Source organism: Mus musculus, chromosome 6 (genome assembly GCF_000001635.26).
Source record: "Mus musculus strain C57BL/6J chromosome 6, GRCm38.p6 C57BL/6J".
NCBI lineage: Eukaryota > Metazoa > Chordata > Mammalia > Rodentia > Muridae > Mus > Mus musculus.
Window position 1 is genome coordinate 69750606 of NC_000072.6, and position 21375 is coordinate 69771980.

Consider the following 21375-nt stretch of genomic DNA (forward strand, 5'->3'; position numbering starts at 1 on the left):
TTAGGAATACACTGCCTGAGCTCAGCTTCCCCATGTCTTTGATACTAGGCCTGAGGAAAATGACAGGGATTTAGGACATAGGAAAGTTTATCTGATCTATGAATAAGAACACCACATTGATATTTAAGCCCTAGCAATGAGAAACCTTTCAGGGCTTAGCAGCTGGAGACAATATAAGAAGCAGTTGGGCAGCCTGTGTACTCACTTCTGCTTCCCTGGGTGGTTTATGTCATGGTTTGAATCACTTGTAACTCTGTTCACAGTAATAAGTTGCAAGATCTTCAGGCTGCAGGCTGCTGATCTTGAGGGAATACTGTGTGCCAGATTTACTGCCACTGAACCTTGAGGGCACATCATCTCCCAAGCTGGTTGCATAATAGATCAGGAGCTGTGGAGATTTCCCTGGTTTCTGCTGATACCAATTTAAAGCACTATAAATTTCTTCACTTGCTTTACATGTGATGGAGACACTTTCTCCCACAGGTGCAGACAGGGACGCTGGAGACTGAGTCACCTGGATGTCACATCTGGCATCTACAATTGAAAAGTTGGAAACAAATTCCCACATGATTAGTTCTCTGACAATAGAATTTCACTGAAACCAAGCAGCACTGACTACAGGAAGCTGAATACATTCCAAGTGCTGTCTTCCTTACCTGTAAGCCACAGCAGCAGCAATGCTAGGAGCTGAGTGGGCACACTCATGTCTGTGTGTGATCAGTGTGAGGCTGAGTCCAGCACAGGGTGTGATCTGATTATAAAGAAGTCCTCATGTTAATGGGCTGTGATTTGGGTATATGCAAATCAGCAAAGGGTAAGCACAGCTGTAGGACTCATCAGGTCAGCAACTCATTACAGACCTGTGGTTCTCTTAAGTCTCCAATTGAGACACAGAATGGGTTTATTCGTAGGGAATGTGCGTCTCTTTGTTTTTTGTTTTTTTGTTTGGTTTGGTTTGGTTTGGTTTGTTTGTTTGTTTGTCTGTCTGTTTGTCTATTTGTTTACTTAAACAAATTTTTATTAGAGATTTTCTTCATTTACAATTCAAATGCTACCCTGAAAGTCCCTTATACCTTACCCCTGCCCTGCTCCCCAACCCACCCACTCCTGTTTCCTGTCCCTGGTGTTTCCCTGTATTGGGACATATAAAGTTTGCAAGACCAAGGGCCTCTCCTCCCAGTGATGGCCAATTAGGCTATCCTCTACTACATATGCAGCTAGAGACACGAGCTCTTGGGGTACTGGTTAGTTCATATTGTTGTTCCACTTATAGGGTTGCAGATCCCTTTAGCTCCTTGGGTACTTTCTCTAGCTCCTCCATTGAGGGCCCTGTGTTCCATCCAATAGATGACTGTGAGCATCCACTCCTGTACTTGCCAGGCACTGGCATAGCCTCACAAGAGACAAGTATATCAACAAACAACAGCAACAGTCTATGATTTGTAACTTATTTGAATTGTATCATGTACCATTTAGCATTTCCTTGTCATAGTTTCCTCCATAGCAGCTTATTTCAGATATGGTACCATTTAGGACACAGCGTAAATCATTCAATTTTCTTTTCAAAGGTAGGTGTAAATGTTATTGTGGCCTGGCAGTTTCATCTGTGATTTATTTTCTCCCTTTGAGACTGAATTTTAATTATTACATTGTCCCCATACATTTCCTCTTTCTAAATCCCGCCAAATACATATCCCTGTTCTCTTTCAAATTCATGACTTCTTTTTCATTAATTGCTTTTGTATGCACACATGTATTTTTATGTGCGCACACATTCCTAAATATAACTTGTTGAGTCTACATAATATTACAAATATGTAAGTTTTCAGGGATGACCTTTTGGCCCTGGACAATCAATTGGAATACTCTTCCTAATGGAGAAGCACCTCTTCTACTTTACCTGTTTTTCCATAGTGGTTTTGTTGTTGTTGTTGTTGTTTGTTTGGTTTATTTTTTTTGTTTGTTTTTTCTTTTTTTCTTCTTTTATTGTTTTGTAGATATAAAGATTCTAAAACATTTTCTCATCCTGTTTCTCATGTTCAGGGTGTCCTCATTATTCAACTCACATTTGAGTAATCATGATGCTGACTTTACAGGTATAGCTTCTGTTTTTACTAGCCATCACAAGCTCACAGCTAAACTTTGGTTCACAGCAGGTTTCTTAATGGCCATAAATACAGGAGTGTTGTAAATAACAGTGTCTCGTTTATAAGAAGCTGCAGAGAGTCTCCACCAGAAGAAAATATAAAACACAGAAAAGATTCATTTGCACACATTCATACCATTAGCAATATTTATGATAGAAACAAAATGGAGAAAAGAGACATCTCATTAGCCAATGAAATGTTTTACCCTGATGGTCTTTTCACTTCCTATCAAGATCTTTTGAGATCAAGCTCTGGAGATATTGGAAGTCAGCTGCATTATGCCACGTTGTTTTTTCTTAGGCTTACCAATTATATTTCCTCCTATGTTCTTTAATGTTCTCAGCTTTGAAAAATCGTGAGGATGCTAACAAACACCCTCCATGCAGGTAATAATGATTTGTAATCCAGCAGCTGCACATCAGCTTTGTACCGGACTACAGTGGATGAATGGAGAGTTTAAAAAAAAACAGTTTACCCTGAAAGATAAATTTTCATGGCTAGAGTCATAGGAGCAGCATTTATCCATCTGCATTACAAGGCATTATCAGGACCTCTGTTATCCACTGACTAACATTGGGTAGGAAACGTGCACTCTTTCAGAATGTGTACTCTTTCAGAATGTGTACTCTTTCAGAAGTGGGCAGGGTCTATAAAAAACACAAGATGTCCAGTGATTTAGAAATTAGAAACTTTTTTATGCCTAGTACTACAGTAATCTTGAACAGATAGACATATATTATTGTCTCTTTTCATGCTAGAGAGATTGTTAAAATAAGGACGATGTAAGGTTTTATGCAAGTGGAACAATTTATTCACTGATAAAGTGAACAAATATATGGAGGATTATAGTATGCTCAGCAAATCTACAAAGGTTTATGTGGCTGTTTCTTCCTGTTCCTGATCAGCAACATTAGGAATCATAGAAAAACGAACATAAACATAAATAGGAACACTTATATATGCAGTCTTACTTTTAAGAAATAAGAAAATCCCACCAACAATGGAGGACTGTTCCTCTTTCTCCACATCCTTGCCAGCATCTGCTGTCACCTGAATTTTTGATCTTAGCCAAAGTTTGGAGCTGAGGCGAAAGGATGGACCATGTAGAGACTGCCATATCTGGGAACCATCCCAATAAGCCTCCAAACGCTGACACCATTGCATACACTAGCAAGATTTTGCTGAAAGAACCCAGATATAGCTGTCTCTTGTGAGATTATGCCGGGGCCTAGCAAGCACAGAAGTGGATGCTCAGCCAGCTATTGGATGGATCACAGGGCCCCCAATGGAGGAGCTAGAGAAAGTACCCAAGGAGCTAAAGGGATCTGCAACCCTATAGGTGGAACAACAATATGAACTAACCAGCACCCCCTGGAGCTCCTGTCTCTAGCTGCATATGTATCAGAAGATGGCCTAGTCGTCCATCAGTGGAAAGAGAGGCCCATTGGTCGTGCAAACTTCATATGCCTCAGTACAGGGGAACGCCAAGGCCAAGATATGGGAGTGGGTGGGTAGGGGAGTGCGGGGGAGGATATGGGGGACTTTTGGCATAGCATTGGAAATGTAAATGAAGAAAATACCTAATTAAAAAAAAGAAATACTGAAAAAAAGAAAAGAAAAAAGAAAAAAAGAAAAACAAAAAATATGAAATGCAATAAATATATAAAGAAATAAATAAGAAGAAAGAAAATATTGTGCTGGGATGTAGCTTAATTGATGAATTTCTTTTAATTTAACAATCTTCCCTGTATTCAACTTTATTTAAATTCCTCTTCCTCTTAATGCCCATGCATATCTTCAAGCATACTGTACTTGCTCAGAAGTCTTGGCCTTTTTTAAATTGAAAACAATGTCACATTGTCTCTATGACATGTATATTTATTTGTCTATTTATCTCCTCTTACAGGAGACATTTGTATTCTCTGTTGCCAAGCTGACAATTAACATGCAATAGTATTAATAAACTTAACAGAATTTCTTTTTATTCTCTTGTCAGATAGTCAATGAATTCCATACTTGGATGCTTTTCTTCTTTTGGAAAGATAAAAAGCAAACAATGCTGCCCCAACCCTAACTCTGGGTCCTTACATTGACTAGCAGAATATACCTTTCCTAGGGTCAAATGCTTTTTGACAATAGAAAAAAAAGTATTATGTTTCAAATTGAAATTGTCAACATACATTAGATGGATAAATACATTTATATACTTTTCTATTTATACAAATTTAAGGTTGATGTGTATTTATCTGTAGGGGAATTAAAGATATTTCTACTTAATATTAAGCAAAACTTACATAGTATCTTTAAGGAAAAATGTGTCATTTTGTATTTTAGACTCTTGTTTGCAAGAGGCTTTATCTTATCAGCAAAGGCTCCTGCCCTGATTTCATTGTGTAGAATTTAAAGGAATATGTCTTTGTCTCCTGTGTGCTTGAATTAAAGTTGTATACTACCTAGGATTTACTCAAATATCTCATTTCAACTCCAACTCATTATAATACTTTACTTTAGAAAATATTTTTTTTTGTTTTCTACCTCTTTAGTATTTTTGTCTATTAAATGACAGCTATAAACCACTCATCAAGAAATTTGCAATTTTATCCAAATTAGATTGGACAATTTATATAAATCCATTAGCATGAAAAATACTTTATACTCAAGAGCTGTTCACTTACTATAAAATATGCACAGGGAACTTTGCAACAAAGCCATGAATCTCTGATCTTCAGCTCTCTAGTCTTTGTGAGGACAGGAGTAAACTTTATGCTATGGGTTCAGAAGATGGAACATCTGAAATTCAAACAACTATAAGGGTGTGGGATAATTAATTATTCCTTCTGCCCATCTAGAATGAGATTTTCCCTGGTTGCCATACACTGGAAGAAGACTGTCTGATTACACTACAACAACTGGAGTCTATGTATTCTAGAGCTGAAATACAGTGAAGAGAATTCAGGGAAAAAGGATCTTCGAGGCTTCTTCATTCCACATATTTCTGCAAACCTCACATCTGGTTAAATCTGTAAAGCATTTTGAAGAAGGTTGAGGCACCACCAAAACCAGTTCAAGCAGCCCAGCCTCATACCTCTGCATCCCTGGTGATTTTTTGCTATGGTCTTCAGACTCCACACTTTTGATGCTGAGATTGAAAATCTGACCCTCATCCACTGACACTGAACTTGGATAGGATCCTAGAGATGAACTTGGAAGCATACTTGATGACAAGCTTTGGAGACTCATTTGTTTTTCTCTGATATTAGTGTTGGTGTGTGCCAAAAGGAGACACTGATTCTATCTCCTGGAGTCACAGACATGGTGACTGGAGTCTGAGTCAGCAACATCTTACCTCTGGAGGCTGGAAACAGAAAACAAGTAATAAACATTGAATATGAAAATCCATTCTAAACTACTTAGAAAAATAAGATTTTATTGTATCAATTTCTTTAAACAGAAAGTTAAATCCCATGTAATGCTTGCAAATAAAGCAAGAAAATTTTGTATTTAAAAATATATCCACTTTTTACCATGTCCATTCATACCTGAATTGTGAACACCATTTCTGAGCTTTCCCAGAGTTTGTGTAGATCACGACAGATTCCTGAGAAAGAACTTCTCATAATACTCTAAGAGGCAGGAACACTAAAAGAAAGAAGTACTTATGCAAATCAAACTGATTTCATATTGTTGTAATAAAAACATACTTAGAAGAGCAGGCTCCTAATGCCTTCTTAGAATCTCCCTATCTGATTACCTACGAGATGTTGAGAATTAAAGGAGACATGGCTTCTACATACATGGTTACATAATTAGCATAGTATATGGAAGTATCTAGGATTCTTTCAGTATTTGAAATGAAGAACCTTTCAAATACATGATCTTATTCAAGGATTATGTTGCTTTCCTTGATGTTTCTTACAATATGGAATGAAGCAGATTTAATTTTCTGAACACTCCATGAAGCATCACAACATATAACACTAAAGCAATGCCATACTAATGAGATTTCATGAACAAGAAGAAATTCTGGATTTCCTAGGAAGACATATTTCTCTGGAAGAGAGTATGAAATCCTCATCAAAGTTTTCAGTCTGCCACAATAGAGAAGAATTTCAATAGATAAGATATCAATAGGCTTTTTTTTTAGCACTTTCCAAATAAAAACCAAATATCTTGGAAGAATTACCAATAGGAATAATAATGTGTGCCACAGACGTATTTTTAGAATGTTCAAACAAATTCCTTCCCTAGTACTTGATTTTTTTCATGCTACTTAAAAGACCACAATTCTGAGACAGTCTAAGTCAGGAGAGAAATTTTCATCACTTCCACTTAAAACAAACAAACAAACAAACAAACAAAACCCAACTGTTCCTGTCTCTTGGGCCATATAACCACGCAGGAGTGTACTTGTTATGTAAAAAACAAACAAACAAACAAACAAACTGTGACTGAGTTTTGGAAAGCCTCAATAGCTGTAACATAGACTATCAAGACTCTTGAACAATAGGGATAGGAGTAAAGAAGAGCCCAGTTCAGTGGTGGTGAGAATGTAATGAGTATAAAGGCAGTGTGAAATTTTCTCAAACAGCTACAGATATCACTACTACGTTACCCAGCTATGCCATTCCTATAGATATACATAAAAGACTCTGATAGTCTACCACTGACATAAAAGCACATCCATATATTTTTCAACTCTATTCAAAATAGCTAGCAAATACAATCAAGTTTTATGTATACAAGATAAATGGATAATTGAAATGTAGTACATTGGTTCAGTGGAATTTTTTGAGGTGATAAAAATCATAAATTATGAAAAATTACGGAAAATATATGAACCTGGAAAAATTATAGTGACCATGTTATTTTAGTCCCTCACGTAAATTTGCCACTTTTCTCCCTCATGTGTGAATTAGAACTTCAAATTTTTCAACTTCTCTATCTGACTTGTACTATACATTGATGTAAGAAGCTAGAATGGAACTCCCACATTGGAGTGGATTGGAGGAATTACAATAGAACACATGTGACAGGAAAATAAATAGCCAGATACTTTGGGAAGGAAGGTTTGTGCATGATTGGGATGAGAGGCTGAGAAAAGGATGGTTAAGTATATTAAGATTATTCTACTAATCCCCAAAGGAAAAACAATCAAACTAGTAAGTCGTATTTGAGAAGCAAATTTAAGATGAGTTATTAGAGATAATGGAATATCTGGTGACTGGCTTCATGCAGGCATTCAGTACAAGGCACAGATGTGTGCAATTACCAAGTAATAGTTATTAGTAAATGAAATATAAAGTGAAGCAGCATGCATAGAATATTAAGGTGCATACTGCCTCTGCAGTCATTCAAACACTAACAGACATGTATAGATTAATGGATCACGGGCAATATTTCCTCCCTCCTTCTTTCCTTCCTGCTTCTATGCAATAAAATTTATTAATAATAAGATACAGTATAATAATGACAAAATTAAAGTAAAATAAAATAAATACAATGAGATAAAACAAAGACCAATATATAACCTTTTTCTTCTGGAGTTACAGCAGGACAACTGGATACTGGGTCATCACAATGTCACCCACTGAGACTAAAAGCACTTAGTAAATATTAGTAGAGAAAAGGGAAAATGCATTATCTGTTTTAATTTTCACATATAAACACCAAAAATTTCCATGACTCAGTCTTTCCTTATATTGAATGAAAAGTAGGTATTTATATACCGTCATCTGCTTTTTTAGCTTGTACAATATAAAGTGAAGCAGCATGCATAGAATATTAAGCTGTATACCACATCTGTAGTCATTAAGACACTAATAGACATGTATAGAAATGTCTAACCTGAAATCCAAATGAAAACTCCAGAGATCGGGGGTAAGTACATCATCTCTGTATTTCATTCCCCGTTGTCTATGCTGAGCATGCCACAGAACAGGTAAGGAATTCTAAGAGGCAGGGACACCAGATAAAAGAAATATCTGTGCAAATGAAGCTGACTTCATATTTTAAGTACTGAGACTGTCAGAACAGGTCACTTAGCACTTCTTTGCATATATTATGGCTCCCTCTCCTGGCCACTTGATGCAGTGTTTGTAGTTGAGGGAGATCTGAGCATGCTTCTTTCCATATAAGATTGAGCAGTGAGTACAATGTAATTCAGGTTCTTGCATAGCTACAGTCATCTGGAAAGAGCAGCAACTCAGATCCTTTATATTGGTTCATGGTTGTGTTTCCATCAGCATTTATCACCCTACAATATGAATGGATTGATATTTTTATCATCTGAAAATCAGGGAATACATACTGTGTTTGTTCCTTTGTGACTGAGTCACCTCAGTCAGGATGATATTCTCAAGTTCTACCCATTTGCCTGTGAATTTCATGAAGTCACTGTTTTTAAGGGCTGAGTAGTACTCCATTGTGTAAATGTACCACATTTTCTGTATCCATTCCACTGTTGATGGAGATCTGTGCTTCTTCCAGCTTCTGGCTATTATTAACTGGCTGTTCTGAACAAAATGGAGCATATGTCCTTGTTACATATTGAAGCATCTTGTGGGTACATGCCCAGGAGTGGTATACCTGGCTCCTCTGGTAGTACTAATGGTAAATTTTCTGAGGAACCACCAGACTGGTTACCAGCTAGAAATCCCACCAGCAATGGAGGAGTGTTCCTATTTCCCCACATCCTTTCTAGCATACGCTGTCACCTGGGTTTTTGATCTTAGCCATTCTGACTGGTGTCAGTTAGAATCTCAGGATTGTTTTGATTTGCATTTCCCTGATGGCTAAGGACGTTAATCATGTCTTTAGATGTTTCTCAGTCATTCTAGACGTGTCATTTGAGAATTCTGTTCAGCTCAGTTCTCCACATTTTAATAGGGTTATTTGGTTCTCTGGAGTCTAACTTCTTGAGTTCTTTGTATACAATGGATACTAGCACTCTATCAGATGTGAGATTGGTAAAGATCTTTTCCCAGTCTGTTGGTTGACATTTTGTCCTACTGACAGTGTCCTTCACCTTACAGAAGCTTTGCAATTTTATGAGTTGAAGAACAAAAGAAGGAATATTATCATTCAACATTGGTGATGGCAAAGCAGGGGTCTAAGTCACAAGAATATTTTAAGGCACAAGGGACACAATTTAGGGAACCTCAGACAATTTTCCAATGAACTAAAGAAAAATTTCTCCTTAGGTTGTTTTTCTGCAGTTCAATCTCATGAAAAGGATTGCAGTGGATAGAGCAAAGAATATAATAGTAAACAATGAAGATAGGTTGTTCCTCTTTCCCTATATCCTTGCCAGCATCTGCTGTCACCTGAAGAGGTAGCCACCTGAAAGAACCTAGGCAGTGTATAAATCTATCCATAAAGCAGATGTGTTGCAAGTGAAGTCAAACATTTCTGGTAATAAGACAGGAGACAATCTTCTCTGCTGAGTTCCTCATGTGTGGTGCAGATGTAGCACAAACAGATACTGTAGTCCACCAGCAGCCTTTGTGACATGGGACCTGGGTAGCAAAGACTACTACTATAGTACTAGTCTTACATCAGCAAGTTGCAAATTTCCCATTTGTCAATTCTTGATCTTGGAGCATGAGCCATTGCTGTTCTTTCTGTTCAGGAACGTCCCCTTGTGCTCATGTATTCAAGGTTCTTCCCCACCTTCTCTTCTATTAGTTTCAGTGTACCTGGTTTTATGTGAAGGCCTTGATCCACTTGTACTTGAGCTTTTTACTATGAGATTAGAATGGATCAATTTGCATTCTTGTACATGGTGACCTCTATTCGAGCCAGCACCATTTGTTGAAGATGCTGCCATTTTTTTCCCATTGGATGCTTTTACTGCTTTGCCAATTATAAATGATCATAGGTGTGTGGGTTCATTTATGGGTCTTCAATTCTATTCCATTGATCTACCTGTCTGTTGCTGAACCAGTTACATGTAGTTTTTATCACTATTCCTCTGTAATACAACTTGAAATCAGGGATGGTGGTTCCCTCAGAATTTTATTGCTGAGAATAGCTTTTGCTAGCCTGGATTTTTCATTGTTCCAAATGAATTTGCAAATTGCTGTTTCTAACTCTATGAAGAATTGAATTGGAAATTTGATGGGCATTGAATCTGTAAATTGCTTTCGGCAAGAAGGCCATTTTTACTATATGAACCATGCCAGTCCATGAGCATGAGATATCTTTCCATCTTCTGAGATCTTCTTCAATTTCTTTCTTCATGGATTTGATATTCTTGTCATATAGATCTTTCAATTACTTGGTTAGAGTCACACCAAGGTATTTTATATTTGTGACTATTGTGAATGGTGGTGTTTCCTTCCTTTCTTTTTCAGCCTGTTTATCCTTTGATTAGAGGAAGGCTACTGATTTGAGTTATTTTTATATTGTGCCACTTTGCTGAAATTGTTTATCAGGTTTAGGAGTTCTCTGGTGGAATTCTTGGGGTTACTTAAGTAGACTATCATATCATCTTCAAATAGTGATATTTTGATTGAGTTTCTTTTTTATGATTTTTTAAAATTAGGTATTTTCTTCATTTACATTTCAAATGCTATCCTAAAAGTCCTTCCAGACCCTCTCCCCCACACTCTCCTACCCACCCACTCCCACATTTTGGCCTTGGCGTTCCCCCGTACTGGGGCATATAAAGTTTGCAAGACCAAGGGGCTTCTCATCCCAATGATGGCCGACTACGCCATCTTCTGTTTCATATGCAGCTAGAGACACGAGCTCCGGGGGTACTGGTTAGTTCATATTTTTGTTCCACCTATAGGGTTGCAGACCCCTTTAGCTCCGTGGGTACTTTCTCTAGCTCCACCATTGGGGGCCCTGTGATCCATCTAATAGCTGACTGTGAACATCCACTTCTGTGTTTGCCAAGCCCCGACATAGATTCACAAGAGACAGCTATATCAGTGTCTTTCAGCAAAATCTTTTTGGTGTATGTAATGGTGTCAGCGTTTGGAGGCTGATTATGGGATGGATCCCCGGGTATGGCAGTCTCTAGATGGTCCATCCTTTTGTCTCAGCTCCAAACTTTGTCTCTGTAACTCCTTCCATGGGTGTTTTGTTCCCAATTCTAAGAAGGGGCAAAGTGGTCTTCTAATTTAAAAAAATCACTTTGGTCTTCGTTCTTGAGTTTTATGTGTTTTGCAAATTGTATCTTGTATCTTGGGTATTCTAAGTATCTGGGCTAATATCCACTTATCAAAGAGTACATATTGTGTGAGTTCTTTTGTGATTGGGTTACCTCACTCAGGATGATGCCCTCCAGGTCCATCCATTTGCCTAGGAATTTCATAAATTCATTCTTTTTAATAGCTGAGTAGTACTCCATTGTGTAAATGTACCACATTTTCTATATCCATTCCTCTGTTGAGGGACATCTGGGTACTTTCCAGCTTCTGGCTATTATAAATAAATCTGCTATGAACATAGTGGAGCATGTGTCCTTCTTTCCAGTTGGAGGTCCACCTCACACTAGCCAGAATGGCTAAGATCAAAATCTCAAGTGACAGCAGATGCTGGCAAGGATATAGGGAAAGAGGAACAACCTATCTTCATTGCTTACTATTATATTCTTTGCTCTATCCACTGCAATCCTTTTTATGAGATTGAACTGCAGAAAAACAACCTAAGGAGAACTTTTTCTTTAGTTCATTGGAAAATTGTCTGAGGTTCCCTAAATTGTGTCCCTTGTGCTTTACAATATTCTTGTGACTTAGGCCCCTGCTTTGCCATCACCAATGTTGAATGATAATGTTCCTTCTTTTGTTCTTCTTGCTCCCCATCCAGTCAGAATGAATCAAAGTATACTGTACTGCCCAGACCTGGCTCTATGTTTAATTCACCTGCTGATTTTGACTAAACTTTGCTATTCTCTACAGTCATTGCCTCGTACCAATTCTCACTTAGTTCCTCAACTCATCTAATTACCCTTTCAACATCAACTGTCGTGCAATGCTGCTGTCATCATGACCTTACCATCTATCACAAAATGTTTCAATACCTTACCCAATTCTGTGAGCTTTCCTGTCATAGCATTTAATATAGATCTGATTTCTGCTTTTAATCCTGAAGACAGAAAGCATATCTAAGTGATAGCTTCAGCATGTATTAATGCTCTTTATGCCCAATGAAAACAATCTAATTATTATTCTCATGCACCAACCTCCGTTGGATATACTGTGACGCTTCAGAAGATCCCTGCAAAAAAAAAAAAAAAAAAAAGTTTAAAATTACATGCCTCCTATCAGGAATAGAAAAACCCAATCTTTAATGTAGTCACATGGAACCAATAAGAGTTTACTCAGATAGACAAAGAATGATTGTTTTATTCATATTTTGCTTATCAAAAATTATAAGTAAATATATCCAACTCATCTATGTCACTCCCATTTATATCTCTGACTCACAAATTGTAGAAAATTTAAGGTATTAACTAACACATAAAGTCCATTCCTGCCTGCCTACTACCATGATTCCCACTATGATACCCCAGGACTTATCCTCTGGAAATGAGAGCTCTCCAATTGAATTATTTTTTTAATAAATTGCCTTGACTATAATATCATATCATGGCAATAGTAAAGTAAGCCATTAAATATCTGATAACTAAGGTACAAACCATAGACAGCAAATAGTAAGTCATAGAGGAAGAAACTGAATGGGGTAACATAGATCTCCTAGGGAGAAAAAAATAGAATAATGTTATGCGTGCACTTTACATTATCTCTATAGCCAGAGCCCCCCACCCAACCCTAACATACAGGTGGCTAATAGAACAAATGACATCCATATTATCTGTAGGACCATGCATATATCAGACCCTTCTTACAACTGTTAACATAGTACAGGTAACATATCTCTAACACTCATCTTCGCATAAGAAATGACATGTACCCTGGGTTGAGTTTTTAAGTAATTGCACTTCTTTTTGTAGCAGAAATAGTCTTACATCAGCAAACTTTTCCCCCAAACTATACTATGTTTAAATTTGGTGAGAATGGAGTAAGATCAAACTACCAAAATCTGATCCAGGTTGAAGAAACCAATTTAAACAAGCTTTCTTTCACTACTTTGCACTTTGCTTACCTTCCTTAACACTTGTAGGAAACCCTTCATTCGAAGACAAGAATAGTGGCTTAAATTTAATCATTTGAATTGGAGTAATCAAAAGCAAGACATCAAGTGAGTGTTGGGACTTGAATCCCTATCCCCTGGAAGTACAGCCAATGTTTATAATCATTAAACTATTTCCTCAGACTTATTTCTCAGTTTATTAATTCTATATATAGATAATTATTTTTACCAGTATAACTTAAGGTCTCTCTCTCTCTCTCTCTCTCTCTCTCTCTCTCTCTCTCTCTCTCTCTCTCTCTGTGTGTGTGTGTGTGTGTGTGTGTGTGTGTGTGTGTGTTGACAGCCCTGTTAAAGGAAACCCAGCTATTGCCAATAGTAGGCAACCCATAAACATGTATTTCTAGTTTGTGTTTTTTCCTTAATTTTGTTTAATAAGTAATGTAAACCATTCCCTTGTTTTGATACTAGGCCTAGGAAAACAAAACAGGGATTCAGTATATAGAACATTTTCTCTGACTATTATATTGCATCACATTGACCTTTAAGCCCTGGCAAAGAGAAACACTCATAGTAGCTGAGCAGCTGGAGACATCATAAGTAGCAGTTGGGGCAGCCTGTGCTCTCACTTCTGCTTCCCTGCATGGTTTATGTCATGGCTTGAATCACTGTGGGAGGAGTACCCCAAAAATGTTGACAGTAATAACTCCCAAAATCTTCAGACTGCAGGCTGTTGATCTTGAGGGAATACTGTGTGCCTGATCCACTGCCACTGAACCTTGATGGCACACCATCTGCTAAGTTTGTTGCAGCATAGACCAGGAGCTGAGGAGATTTTCCCTGTTTCTGCTGATACCATGCTAAATTACTGTAAATATTCTCACTTGCTCGACATGTGATGGTGACAGTTTCTCCCACAGATACAGATAGGGAGGCTGGAGACTGAGTCATCTGGATGTCACATCTGGCATCTACAATTGAAAAATTGAAAACAGATCCCCACATGATTAGTTCTCTGACAATAGAATTTTCACTGAGACCAAGCAGCACTTACTACAGGAAGCTGAATAAATTTCCAGTGCTGTCTTCCTTACCTGTAAGCCACAGCAGCAGCAACCCCAGGACCTGAGTGGGCACACTCATGTCTGTGTGTGATCAGTGTGAGGCTGACTCCAGCACATGGTGTGATCTGACTATGAAGAAGTCTTCATGTCAGTGGGCTATGCTTTGGGTATATGCAAATCAGCAAAGGGTAGGCACAGCTGCAGAAATCATCATGTTAGTAGCTTATTGCAGACCTGTGGTTCTCATATGTCTCTTAGTACAGATTTACTTGTGAGAATGTGAGTCTCTTTGAACAACAAACAGAACTAATGTTCTATGTTTTACACCTTATTTTGATTTCTATCATGTTCTAAGTAGAGTTTCTTCTTTCTATTTTCCTCCATTTAGAGGTTATTGAGGTATCATACTGCTCTAGGCAGTACATAACTGGTTCCAGTATCCTTTCACAGTTAGCTGTAGATGCTATTGTGGCCATACAGCTTCTCCTTTTTCCCCCCTTTCCCTATGTTTGTTTGTGAGCCTGAATTTCAATTACAAAATTCTTCCCTTAACTTTCCTGATTACAACTCCCTGCAAAAACTTGTCCCAGTTCTCTCTTAAATTCATGATCTCTTTTTACATATTTTTCTATGAACATGTGTATTTACGTACATGGATGCACACACACAAGCATGCACACACACACACACATACACACACACACACACACACACACATGCATTACTAAATATATCTCATAGGCTCCACATAACATTAATCCTATGTAGGTTTTCAAAGCTAATATATTCAACCTGGTAGACTTCTTCTATAAGGAGGAGCACCTCTTCTGCTTCTCTATAGTGTTTTTTTGTAGACGAGAGGCTTCATTCTGATTGTCATGTTCATTTGTGTCCTCCTTGTTCAACTCACATTTTAGTAGCCATAATATCATCACTTTATAGATATTGCTTATATTGTTAGTAGGAGACACAACCTCACAACAAATTTCCTGGTCCTCTGGCTCTGTCTTTCTGCCTCCTTTTCCACAGTGTTTCCTGAGCTTTGGGTATGGGAGCCTTTTGTAGATGTATCCCTTAGGAATGAGAAGCACAACTCACCATGTAGCTTCTTGATCACAGTGATTGCCATAATAGTAACAGAATACTACTGGAAGGTGTGGTTTTTAAAATGAAGACAGAGTCTTACAAAAATAACCAATCTTTTCAGGTAAACAAACTCTCTTTATTATTTATGACAGGTCAGCTACTCAAGAATGGCTTCCATCAAGCCAGAGAGTGGCATAGGTTTGAGCTCCCCTTCTGCATTCATCTGGGATTATACTTATATCCAATATTCCTGTGAGTCTTCAGATTATGGCACCTGACTTCTTCCCCTTTTTACTACAAGTAGTATTCAATTTGTATGAGTATTCTCTGTGAAATAATTATTAATGTCCTTAAATTTGCAATGATGCCAAACTTCCATATGCTTCGTGCACCATATCTTTTCTAAATATCAAGCGTACATATATGACAGTCTAAGTTTAAGACAGAAGGACATAGACTGTGTGGTGAAAGAAGCGAGCAAAGAAGTAAAAGTAGAAGCTATACATGAGAAGTTTAAGTTATAGTAGTGTACTGAATTAGTGTGAATTTCCCTGAAATGTTGAATGAGAAAAGTTCTACATGTCCAGAGTAGCATTCTATCAGAAACAGAGATTTTACAGGGTGAAACTGACACCTATTCGTGGCCTGAAGCTGATGATGGACACAGGAGGGGTATCAGAAAGAAGAGGTAGGTGGATAGGTTAAGCAACTGATTAATCTGAAAAAAATTAATCAGGAGGGTGACTCTTAAGTATGTGGTCACAGATTTTCCATTCAGACATATATCAAAGATGTTTACAACTAGCACTAATAATATCTATTAATATGAATATATTTCATGTAGTAAAACCATATATGCATGCTTTGACTAAGCAATAAAATCTTGCCGATAAACATAGACAATCAAATTGCTTATTTATTTTATACTTTCATCAAAGTGTGGCACAGACACTTGAACACATGGTAATTATAGGGGGCAGATTTCTTCTCTACATAGAGACTGAAATAAATTCATTGCTACCCAGGTCCCATGTCACAAAGGCTGCTGGTGGACTACAGTATCTGTTTGTTCTACACCTGCACCACACAGGACGAACTCAGCAGAGAAGATTGTCTCCTGTCTTATTACCAGAAATGTTTGACTTCACTTCCAACACATCTGCTTTATGGATACACTGCCTAGGTTCTTTCAGGTGGCTACCTCTTCCTTCACTGCCTTCATGAGGCTGCATTCTCAGAACATTCTACAGTTTTTATGAAATACAAGACAGTATAAAATGGTATAAAATGGATAGAACTTGGTGAGTCTCTCACCACTTTCACCAGCCTTTTTTTTGGGGGGGTGGGGGGGAAGGTGAGACAGGGTTTTGCTGTATAACCCTGGCTGTCCTGGAACTCACTTTGTAGACCAGACTGGCCTCAAACTCAGAAATCCTTCTGCCTCTGCCTCTGCCTCTGCCTAGGCCTCCCCGAGTGCTGGGATTAAAGGAGTGCACCACCACGCCCAGCTTTCACCAGCCCTTTTACACAATGCTCTAGAAGCACATTTTTTTCCTTCATTGCCTTCATTGCCTTAGAGAAAGTAACATTATGGTTCACTTATGATCTAACTCTTGGACTTCTGTTTAACCTTCCAAGACATTAAAATTTTCTTTTCCATAGAAATATGTAAAAGGATAGGATTACTCAGAGGAAAATATCCATCAACTATAAGAAGGCTTGACTAATTTTAGTAACATTGTTCTGCTGCCTAGATTGTATTTTTGTTTGCTGACTGGAAAGCCAAAGTATAAGGTGCTACTTATTTAGTGTGGAGAAAAGTGACATGAGACTCTCACATCAGGAGTTCACATTCACATTGGTTCATGACCAGTTGCTTCACGGCCACGAATATGGAGTGTTATAATATACTATCTTATTTATAAGAAGCTGCACAGAATCTTGCAAAACAGAAAAAAAAGAAATCAAAGAAAAATTAATTTGCATTGATTTAGGTTAGTATTAGAAATATGTCACACCTTGATGGGTTTTAACTATCATGAACTTTGAGATCAAGTTAGGGATATTGTGTGTGAAGACAAGGTTTTTGTCTTGGACCTACTGATTATATGTCTTCCTATGCCCCTTAATGTTCTCAACTTTGAAAATTCTTGATGATGTTAACAAGCACATTTTATTCAGATAATAAGGATATGTAAGCTTGGGTTATAACTGCTTAAGTAGAGCACCAAAAGAAGTTTTGTCTTCATACTCATCATTCAGAAATCTCTTCAATTTTCAAAATTTTTATTCTCAAATATACAAATATTCTAAAAACTTCAGAAATTTTATTTTATTCACTCTAATCTGTGAACAATTTATCCAGGACTCAACAATTATATGATTCTCAATGAACAGTGATAGTTCAAATGGAAAGGAGAATGTGATTTCTCATAGAAAGGAAGGACAACTTTACAGGACCTATGAGGTAGGAAGCATCTCAGAGAATTTGGAAAAAGGAAAAATCTACCTGCTGGAACTCTAATGTTAATTGGGTCTACAAATCGATTTGAAAGTGTGGGTCTGCACATAGCTTCTGGGAACTTGCTCCCAAGTTAGTTCTGAATGGGAAATTATTCCTTTGGAGGAGAGACATATTTATTTATTAGGGTTCATGGGCCTTGTACCACAAGGAGAAGGAGGAAAGAGAAAGATAGGAGGCTACCATGGAATAGTAAAAACATGCAAGTGGGAGAAGTAGAAACACCATGTAAGACAACTCAGCCCAGAAGGTACTCAATTAGGTCAAGAGCATCCAAGACAAAACACAGAAATTAGTAAGCACTGACTTGGATTAATCTGTAGGAGGTTGGTACTAATAACCTATAGTTTAGGTAGCTACTAAGCCATTGTGCTACTTAAGACTGTAAAAGCTGTGTGTTTCTGGAAAAATAAATTGTATAAGGCAGAAAGGAAGCATGCAACAGGATTTATTAAAACTGTCTCCTTAGAGGCCCTGCCAGTGCCTGACAAATACAGAAATGTATGCTCACAGCCATCCATTGGACAGACACAGGGTCCCCAATTAAGGAGCTAGAGAAAATACCCAAGGAGCTGAAGGGGTATTTCGGCTCCATAGGAGGAACAACTATATGAACTAACCAGTAGCCAACCCCCAGAACTCCCTGGAAATAAATCACCAACCGAAGAAACACATGGAGGGACTCATGGCTCTAGCTGCATGTGTAGCAGAGGATGGCCTAGTCGGTCATCAGTGGGAGGAGATCCTGTGAAGGCTCTATGCCCCGGTGTAGGGAAATACCAGGACCAGGACAAGGGAGTGGTTGGGTTGCTGAGCAGATGGAGGGGGAGAGGATGGGGAGTTTTTGGAGGGGAAACCAGGAAATGGGATAACATTTGACATGTAAATAAAAAATATCTAATAAAAATTAATACAACAGGAAAATACAGGTAGAGACATTTTATGAAAAGTATATTTTGGAAGAAAACTTTTTAAAAAATGAAAAAGGTGCACATAAGTTATAAATTAGCCCACAAATCTAATACAAAGTCAGTGGAATACACTGTCACGTTTTACAACATGCCACATTTGTGAGGGTAGATTATTTTTTTTAATGTTTCAAGAAGGAGAGATAGGTACTCTGTGATTACTATGGGTGGCTCTCTATTTAGACTGACAGTCTTACTGTGCATATCCATTCCTCTATTTCATCTTTGTTCAAGTATTTATGATTAATTATACAGGGTCAGAAGATGGTTAACAGAAGACTGTCTATTAGAGTTCATGTACAGGATATAATTTATCATTATAACTGTATTCAAAACCAATGTAGGTACTTTCTGTCTGTTTTTTGGCCTTTCAGAATGCATTGCAGAATGTTTTAGATTCGAAATAAGATACTACCAAAGGGATCTTAGGAAGATAAACTTATTTCTGTTGCTGATAGCAAGAAAACTAGAGTCTCTATTCATTTGAGAATCTTAGTTTGATAATGTATCTCTAAAGGGGTGTGTGTGTGTGTGTGTGTGCTCCTGTGTGTGCTCAGGTGTGTGCTCAGGTGTGTTTCTATATATATATTGTGTGTGTGTGTGTGTGTGTGTGTGTGTGTGTGTGTGTGTGTATAAGTGTATGCATGTGTGTGTGTATGCTTGTTTTGTGTACATAGCCTTTGGCAAGCCTGCTAACCTATTTCCTATCCTTACCTTCTTAATAATTATAACTATCTTAGGGCTTGATGAATATAGCATGCAGAAAAGATCCAGAGAGTAGGCTCTGACACCACTATTTATTATATTTCTCTACAGGTAGTTTGGCTCTGTTCTTCCTTGGGCTCTGTTCTTCCCTCTGCTGTAGAATGCTGACAGAGCAAGTATTAAAACAAATCCTTAGCAATTCTACATGATCCCTCTGACCTGATATTATTGGCTACACAGACACATAGTAAGTGATTTATTATGATGTTGAAACAACAAAGGTAAATTGGGAAAGAGAAAGATGGCTTTAATAATCGGGTACCATGAGTATGAATCTTTGCCATCACAGTCACATTCCCTAGAATATGTGAATGTAATTAGATGAAAATGGTGTCTTTGAAGACGCAGACATAAAGATTTACACCCTCTCCTCCTCATCCCCCTGACTGTTACCTGTCTGTGGAACCTGTTCCTATAACTGGGATGACTTGTATGGACTCGGTTGGAGAGGATATGCCTACTCTTAGAGTGACTAGCCATCTGATTTTAACACGAACATTATTTCTTCTGGGACTAGTTATGAAGTCAATGATTCAGGCCTTAGTATAAACACTTGTCATTGATTGAAAGTAAATAAGAACACTGTATTAATTTAGAATCAATACATAGGAAAGAGCCAATAGAAATACAGAATTTGTTCAAATTATATGGGTATTTGCATACTAAGGTTTTCAAAGACGTGGTTGTATTTTAAAGATATGTGTTTTTAAAAGACATAACTCTCAGTCTCATGAGTAGTAGGAAAAAAAGCTCTATGCTCCTTCTGGCATCTTCCTTAAGAAGGCATGATGGAGAAGTGGATGCTCCCAGTCATCTATTGGATGGATCACAGGGTCCCCAATGGCAGAGCTAGAGAAAGTACCCAAGGAGCTAAAGGGGTCTGCAACACTGCAACCCTATAGGAGGAACAACAATATGAACTAACCAGTATGCTCCAGAAGTTGTGTCCCTAGTTGCATATGAAGCAGAGGATGATCTAGTAGGTCATTAATAGAAGGAGAGGCCCTTGGTCTTGCGAAGATTATATGCCCCAGTACAGGGGAATGGCAGGGCCAGGAAGAGGGAATGGGTGGTTTGGGGAGCTGGCAGGGGAGGGTATAGAGGACATTTGGGATAGAATTTGAAATGTAAATAAAGAAAATATCTAATAAAACTTTTTTCAAAAACATATGAAGTTACACTGTGGAATCATTTTGCCTATTCCTACTTTTTCCAAAGGTGAAGAATTTCAGAAAGCAGAGAGCTAAGACTAAGATACTCTGATGTTATGAGAGACCTAAGCCACACCAATAATGCACATCTTCTCTGGAAAAGCTGATATTAGCATTACTTTAAAAAACAAAATTGGCTTTTAAAACATTCGAACAAATTTTCTATATATCATAAAACTTGTGTACTCTAAGAGACAAAGGTAAGGAAGAAACAGCAAAACAGTGTTGTGGACATGACAAGACTCCCGATTTCAAGAACTAACAGCACAGGCCCATTGGACACGCAAACTTTATATGCCCCAGTACAGGGGAACGCCAGGGCCATAAAAGGGGAGTGGGTGGGTAGGGGAGAGGGGGTGGGTGGCTATGGGGGACTTTTGGTATAGCATTGCAAATGTAAATGAGCGAAATACCTAATAAAAAATGGAAAAAAAAAGTAAGAAAAAAAAAAAAAAAAAAAAAAGAACTAACAGAAGCTGTGGCTGTCTCTATAAGACATGCATGAAGTTAAGCCCA

General features: G+C 37.8%; 1 pseudogene, 1 gene segment (V, D, J or C) and 1 further gene; 1 reads left to right on the forward strand and 2 right to left on the reverse strand.

The window, feature by feature from the left end:
* Igk (immunoglobulin kappa chain complex) overlaps positions 1-21375 on the forward strand; it is a 3171119-nt gene that overhangs the window by 2194970 nt on the left and 954774 nt on the right.
* Positions 249-705, reverse strand: Igkv12-47 (immunoglobulin kappa variable 12-47; annotated as a pseudogene). The gene is given in 2 exon segments: positions 249-534; positions 657-705. Coding segments are annotated over 2 exon segments (335 nt in total).
* Positions 13918-14387, reverse strand: Igkv12-46 (immunoglobulin kappa variable 12-46). The segment is given in 2 exon segments: positions 13918-14215; positions 14339-14387. Coding segments are annotated over 2 exon segments (347 nt in total).